Genomic DNA, 7,736 nt, shown 5'->3' with positions numbered 1-7,736 from the left:
TTAACAAACTTATCATTTCCAATATTTGTTCATTTTTTATTCCATTGCTACTACTCGTTTTTCCTTCGTTTTATTTATGTTATAATCTAATTTAAACACATTTAAAAGTTCGAAACCGAAATATTTAAATCTAATAAGAAAAAGACCTAAAATAATTATATTTCTTTGCTAGTATTCGCTTTTTCTTTATATTCATATTACGATCGAAGTTAAGATATTGTTCATAAAATTAATGGAGGAAAAAAGCTGAAGTAAAGAATTTGAAAGACAAGCTTATTTCAAAATTGCAATATTTAAACTTAGTGGAGGAAAAAAGGTTGATTCAATTACATTCCCCTGTTATTACTAGTTTTCTTTTCTTTGTATTCATATTATAATCCAGTTAAATTTGAAATATTTAAATTTAATAAGGGAAGAAAGCTGAAGTAAACAATTTAAATACAAAGTTATCTTTTTCTTTTCAAATTTTAAAGAAGCTTAGATTCTTTGCTTTTTGTTGTAATGTTCAAAAATTGATGAACTTTGCTCAATTGTTAGCTGGAAGGAAGTGAAATAGGCAAAACTATTCATATCATTTCATCATCATCAGTCTTTCCTCTGCCTCACTGATAGCTCAGTTCTCGAATTTACAAAACAATATATCCCTTTGGTTAGTTCAAGTTTTTCAACAATGCTATTTATTCGGTTCAAAAACAATTTATGCTTCTTTTTATTTTCTTTTCAATCTATTAATCGGCGTTATCATTTTTTAATGATAGGTGATAACTTTGAAATAAATTTATCGATTGATTTAATCAGTCAGTTGAAATAAACAAAATGTAAATATGTTGATAAGTTTCGGCTTATCAGTGTTGATTGAAAATTTCAATTTCAAGGAGATAAAGATCAATTTGATAACATAGAATATGGATGGACGTAATATACGGAATTTAGTAAAGCAAAATCCACACGATACATTGAATCAGCAGCCCTCGTCACGATCTTATTTTGATTATGACGTAATTATTTGTACAATCAATTACTACTTATTTACCTAATTAACTGGATAATTACCTAATTATTGGAAAATTCATTTTCTATTTTGTTTATATAGCAAAAACCTTCGTATATATCGTAAGTTATATTAGAAAGAAAGTTACATGTAACGATTGACAGGGAAAAGTACGAATTGTTGATCGATAAATTAGATCATAATATGATTTGTAACAAACTTAAGTAATTAAGTTAAAGTAACTAAGTTAAATGATAACATACATACTTACCCAAATTAAACCATAGCATATTTACATATTTACCTAGCCATTATGGATAGAAGTAAGTTTGACTTTCAGGAAATTTCTTGTATTAACTTGATTCTTACAACTGAGAGCACAAATTAAAACGATATCTTCATTAGTGCATATTTTCTGTCGCCTAATAAATGGATATGTATTCAAAATAAAATGACAGTGGAATCTCAATATATGCAAAATCGATCGTTTTTTCAAAATTTGAATTAAGCCAATAAGCTGAATTAAATTGAAGAAAAAAAATTAATATCTGAACTAAATTGAAAAAAGAAAGTTAGCATTGATTTTATTTTAATCAACAATTGGTGGATGTTGAAACGCTTGCTGATGCAGCTGAATTACCGTCTGAAAAACTTTCCGAAATACTCGATGAAATGATTCGTCAGCAATCGGAAAAAAAAATACCATGTGAGTTTATTTGGAATAATTGTGATGGTAAAATTAGCTAATATCATCTCAATTAATTAATTATTTCGTTTACGCTTTTTGGATTATAGCATATTGGACATTAAATTGAATTATTTTCATTCAAATTTTGAAAAAAAAAAGTTCCAGAATATTTTCATTCAAACCATTTAGCATAATTCATGACCTGAAAAGATAACACTAATTTATTTCGTCGTACTAACTGAAAGTAAATTAAAGAAACAGAAAACTTCTCTTATGGCCAATTTTAAAATTGACCTTCATGATCTTAGCTTTCAGTCTTTAACTGATTTATTTGAATGTTTTCATGTCAGTATTGAAAATTCATATTCAGTGTCTATTTAAAGGTCTGGAATTCGTAAAATTAGTAGCAAATTGATGAATAAACTGAAAATTGGACATTCTGGAAGTAGCCAAATGTCTCTTATGGCGGATCAAAAACCAAAAGTTTCCGAATTATCGTCACCAATTTTGCAAACATCACTACCACACCATCATTCAACCAGTAAATCAGCAGAACAGCAGCCGGTTTTCACTCTTGATGAACAATCATCCATTTTACCGTCACCACCATTACCAACAACTGGACCGACATCCAACTATCGATCATTGTTTCGAGAGAATGAAACGGATACTAAATGGTACTTGTTAGTTTTCAAAAATTTGAATTTAAATTAGGAATTCTCTTCCCCATTGATTGCAGAAATTTCAGTGAAATTTTCAGTATCTGTTTCATTTTACATTTAAAGATTAAATTTAGGATTTTATTAAAAGAGTAGATTCAGAATTCGAAATGAATTTAGGGTAAACTAGAATCTGAATTTGAATAAATTTGAGTTTAAATTTAGAATAAATTAAAATTTTATATTTCTCCAGTGCTTATCTGTTTCGTGGTGATTCACTCTACAACAAAAAGCCATCAGATTCTGGATCTCTTGATAATAATGTTGAACGTATTTACGTGTATGATCCGTTTTGTCCAATCCATGGCTCTAGACGTCGAATGATTAACAAAAAGACAAGAATTCGCGATTTCGATTATCATTTAACGAGTATTGAATCGGTTGATGATACTGAACCATCAGGAGTTATTTTACTCAGGAAAGGAATTTATCTTTCCAATTTCAAATTTAAAGTTATAAGATGAGCGTATGCAAAACTTGAATAAATTTAAAACAAGTTATAAATCCATTTTTAGTCAGGCGTTTGCCGCAAAATTAATCCGGAAAAGACGCCGTGCTCTCCTATCTGGTTCTGAGAAATACCGATGTGATAAGGCGAAACGGAAGATTCGAGTGAATTTATGGATCGTTAGCTTGACATTTTTATTCCTCTTTACAGCTTTTCATGGATTGCAGAATTTGCAATCCTCGATCAATGGTCGTCTTGGAACAGATTGTCTCTCGTAAATTTTTTTTTCCCACAATGTTATGCTTAGATCATGATTTTAGATATATTGATCGATTCATTAAGTCCAAAAATATCACATTCGTCTTAAAAATATTTTAATCTGAAAATCAAATGCTCTTATTTAAAACTTATGTAACGCTCCATAAGAAATTCAGAATCTTCTATATCAGCTTATCACTATCATACTTATTTGTTCCATCATTCATCTTAAATCGCCTTGGATGTAAACGTACATTAATCGCATCATCAGGAATATTCATGATTTACATGTTATCAAATTTTTTGCCAAAGTAAGTTATCAAGAAATCATCCTATTATCACTATATCCCGAAAATTATCACTAAAATAAAATTATATATCACGAAATTATTAATATACCACAAAAAATGTCATTATATCACAAAATTATCACTGTGTTGCAAAGTTATCATATCATCGCAAAATTATCACTGTATCACAAAATTGTTGCTATATTACAAATTTATCATTACATCGCAAAATTATCATGTCAAGGAATTATCACTGTCAAGGATAATTAACATATGTAAAAACTAATTATAGTCAGCATATTATTCACTTCACCTTTATCAAAGTAGTTATATTTTCTTTCAACTATTTCTGTTATCTATGAATATTCAATTCAATATTTTATATTATATTCTATTCCGGTATTATATCCTGTTCCAATATTATATTCCATTCCAGTATTTACATACATATATCATCTTTTATAGATATTACTCGCTTATTCCAGCTTCTATTCTTGCTGGATGTGCTGGAAGCTGTCTTTGGGCAGCAAAATGTGTATACATTTTAGAATGCGGAACAAAATATGCGCAATTAAATATTGAAGCACAAAATATTGTCATCATCAGGTATTTATATTGTAAACAAATCCATTTCCATGAAATATTAATCATTTTTTTAAATAAGAAAATGAATGATAAATAAATATTACACCTATTTCAGGTTTTTTGGTTACTTTTTTATGGTACTTCATTTGGGTCAAGTAATTGGTAATCTTATTTCATCCTTCATTTTAACAGCTGCAACTAGTCATCGTCAATTAGAAGATCAGGTGCAGAAATGGTACTACTTTTAATTTTAATTATTTTAATTGCTCTTTATTTCAAAATGCTTTAACATTTCTCCATTTTGCAGTAACGATTACTAATATGCAAACTTAATTTTTTCAAATGTTAAAACTTCAAATGTTCATTTTATTTAAATTATTTTATTCCCAAAAAAAAAAGAAAAACTTGAAATAATTGAAAATTGATGCTTAATGTGTGCAAGATTTTAGTTGTGGTCATTTATTTCATGATAATTTGTCGTACTTAAGTGATCAAGCAATCGAAAATTTGCGACGACCTGCACAAAATGTTTATTTGTCACTTTGTGGTATTTACTTCTGTTGTACCATTGTGGCACTTATGATCGTGCTCCTTTTTCTAAATTCGCTAAGAAAAGATGAAATTACCAGGTTTAAATGGCATTATTTATTTCTTATTTTTAAGAGTAAGAGGGAAGGATGATTCGATGTGTTACGGAAATTATATCCGGAAATGTTATGTAAAATATCATTTGTCTGGAAATATTAAGTAAAGCAAAATGGAAAGTATTGGTGTATCTAGTAATGTTAAATAAATTAGTTGAAATACTAACAGATTAATCAGTTGGCAATAGAATAGATGGCGTCGAGATACAGCATCAAGGATAGTATCATAGAATTCTCATGATGTTATTTCGGATAAATGATCACATAAGGTATCAATACACCAATGAAATCCTGATAGTCTTTTTCAATAATTTCCGATAGGGAAAAAAATTTTTTCCTGAAATATCGGAAATGCTCAAAAATTGAAAGAAAAAGAAAAAAAACTAATGAAGTTGTCAATGGTATGAAGATGATTGGAGGAAGAAAATGATAAGTTCGACAGGCAATAGAAATTATGTTAATCTTTCTGATATCACTTATCACTTCCTATAGGGCAAAATATTTATGCAAAATTTTGATTGAAATCTCCTGTCTTATAATTTTCTAACATTCTTCTCTTAGTCTAAACTAGGATCAATTAGTATAAATTGTGGTAGGTAACCAGGACTAAATTGAATCAATAACATAAATTGCGATCGATCACCGGAAATAAATATCAAGCAATTGGAAATTTTGTGAACCAATAGATGACAAACGAATTTACATAGTAAGCTAAAAAAAAAATGTTGAAATTAAATTCTTTATTCAAATTTTTGAAAATCAGAAGTAAAAATTACCTAAACAAAAACTTTTAATAAATTATAAGCGAAATAAATTTGTGGAATTTAAAAATTATAAAACTATTCAATGAAATAATTTATTTATTTATTGCAGATTAGAAGAACCATTTTTTTCAACAGATATTTGTAAGGCGATATTTCGAAATCTTACTTATCCAAAGTCATTGCTACTTGTACCATTAACATTTTTCAGTGGTGTTGAACAAGCATTTGTCGTAGGCCTTTATACAAAAGTAACTTTTGCTTCTGTTTTTTTTTTTGCAATTTAACTTAATTTTTTTCCTGATTATCAAAGATCAATGATGATATTAGATGTCACAAATATCATATATAATCTGGCTCTTATTTTATTAATAAATGAATTTTTTTTTTTTGAGGCTTACATTGGTTGTGGTCTTGGTATTGGCCAAATTGGTTTCATGATGACAGGATTTGGCGTAGCAGATGCTATATGTAGCTTAGTTTTTGGGCCATTAATGAAATTATTTGGACGAATGCCTTTGTTTGTTTTTGGTGCTGTTATAAGTATGCTTGTATCATTAACACTTTTGGTAAGTTAAATTTTATGTGACGAAAGTTTCGATCAATAAGTGTCAGCTTAGAGCTTGTTTAAAGTTACAATTTTTCTTCCTATTAAGCCGTTTTTAATTATGCTTTGGTGAATTTATATTGTCATTTTTGAGTATAAAAAAAAATAAGCAGTGCTATTTGTCTGTTTTATCATGAAGCGATAGATTATTCCGGATGATGATAATCCGGTAACATGCAATTTAGTATTAAGTCAATCAGTTCGGTTCATTACCAGTTTAACACTGTACTATTTTCAGATTTGGCCTTTGAATCCTGGTGATACATCGTTATTCTACGCTATCGTTGGTGTTTTAGGCATGGCTGATGGCGTTTGGAATACTCAGATTAGTGGTAGCTAATTTGAATCCTGGAAATCCTTTGATTTATCGATAAATGATTGAACTTTTCATTTTAATTAAACCATCTGCATTATATTCAAACATGAGTTAATTAATTAACTAAATAGGGTTGACAGTTAAGGTTGACAGTTAATTCTAACTGCACATAGAAGACTAATAATGAAAATTTTACAAAAAATTATTAATAAACAATTCCATTACCCTATTAGCCTTATTAATAAAGATTTCAAAGAAAACAAGAAAAAAAGGAGAAAAAATAGAGAAGTGAAAAAGTGAAATTTAATAAATTTGATTACAGGATTATGGATAACGTTATCTTCTAGTCAACTAGAAGTTGCATTTGCTAATTATCATTTTTGGGAATCAACCGGTTTTGGTTTTGCACTTATTCTTATCCGTTTTACAACTATCACCCAATTTTTACTTATTTCATTAGGAATGTTATTGATTGGAATGCTCTGTTATTTGAACATTGAATTTTATGATAGTATCAGTGTAAGTTCAATATTAATCATTCCAGTATCATAGGAATTTATGACATGATTAATATCTCATGTTGGAATTTCTTAACCAATTCTTTAATTATCAGCAATCAATCATTCATTTACTATCATCGTCTAGCTTTAATTGTTTCCTTTGATAGTTTAAATAAGATAGCTAAAAGGACATTTAAAAATCATGTCGTCACCAAAATTCATGTCACCATATTCCTGATGATACTCAAACTTTTCCTGAAAAAAAGAAGAAATTCAACTAATTCTAAGTTTCATTTGTCATAAATTTCGGTATTTGAACCGACAATTCGTAAAATAATGGAAGATTTGTTCAAGGTTTATAATATCATTACTTTTTTTTTCAGCTATATATTAGACGAATGGTTAGCATATGTCCAATTAGATATAAAAGACAATTTGCCAATAAAACACTTCCATCAATGGAAACGTCATTGATCAGTGCGACAAGTGCGCCAGAAAAAGTATGAGATGGAACCGTAAGATGAATGAAGTACATATTATCATTATCATAATCAATAATGAATTTTTTTCTTTTTGTTATCAAAAGGTTATTTTGAAATTTTAAGAATTGAAAAGGTAAAATTCATGTAAGTCTACCAGTTTCCTTTAGCAAAAATCTTTCTTGATTGTTTCTTGGCCCAATGGTTAGCTTTTTCAAGTTTTACGTCTTAAAAATATAATATTTGAAAATTTCGAAATAACAAAAAGAATTTGGAATGAGACTATCCGATTCCGTTCCGTTATTTATCGTTATTCAATTCTGTGGTGAATAATTTTTTTTTTGAAAAAAAAGAAAAGTTTATGATAAAGTTTCATCAAATTTATTGAATTGATAGATGGAATACATTGCATTTCTGATACTTTATCACAGTCAGGAAAGAACAGCTTTG

The 7,736-nt window shown here is 28.3% G+C and overlaps 1 protein-coding gene across 1 annotated transcript; it reads left to right on the top strand.

Moving 5' to 3' along the window:
• The first annotated feature begins 1,578 nt into the window (after nucleotides 1-1,578).
• LOAG_02742 (hypothetical protein) lies at nucleotides 1,579-7,337 on the top strand. The gene is made up of 13 exons (XM_020446113.1): nucleotides 1,579-1,697; nucleotides 2,063-2,356; nucleotides 2,592-2,802; nucleotides 2,918-3,120; nucleotides 3,281-3,415; nucleotides 3,860-4,000; nucleotides 4,095-4,214; nucleotides 4,429-4,608; nucleotides 5,497-5,635; nucleotides 5,780-5,953; nucleotides 6,230-6,323; nucleotides 6,630-6,826; nucleotides 7,191-7,337. Coding segments are annotated over exons 1-13 (2,013 nt in total). The 5' UTR covers nucleotides 1,579-1,695; the 3' UTR covers nucleotides 7,314-7,337.
• Nucleotides 7,338-7,736: the final 399 nt, after the last annotated feature.

Source organism: Loa loa, assembly GCF_000183805.2.
Source record: "Loa loa unplaced genomic scaffold supercont3.145, whole genome shotgun sequence".
NCBI classification, from domain to species: domain Eukaryota; kingdom Metazoa; phylum Nematoda; class Chromadorea; order Rhabditida; family Onchocercidae; genus Loa; species Loa loa.
The sequence above is the reverse complement of the archived record's forward strand: the minus strand, read 5'-3'. Positions and strand labels throughout refer to the sequence as shown.

Bases quoted from the DNA above. Each gene is read 5' to 3' on its own strand.
- LOAG_02742 (XM_020446113.1), top strand. The intron at 2,803-2,917 runs GTTATTTTACTC...ATTTTTAGTCAG, and splicing joins ATGATACTGAACCATCAGGA to GCGTTTGCCGCAAAATTAAT. The intron at 3,416-3,859 runs GTAAGTTATCAA...CATCTTTTATAG, and splicing joins TTATCAAATTTTTTGCCAAA to ATATTACTCGCTTATTCCAG.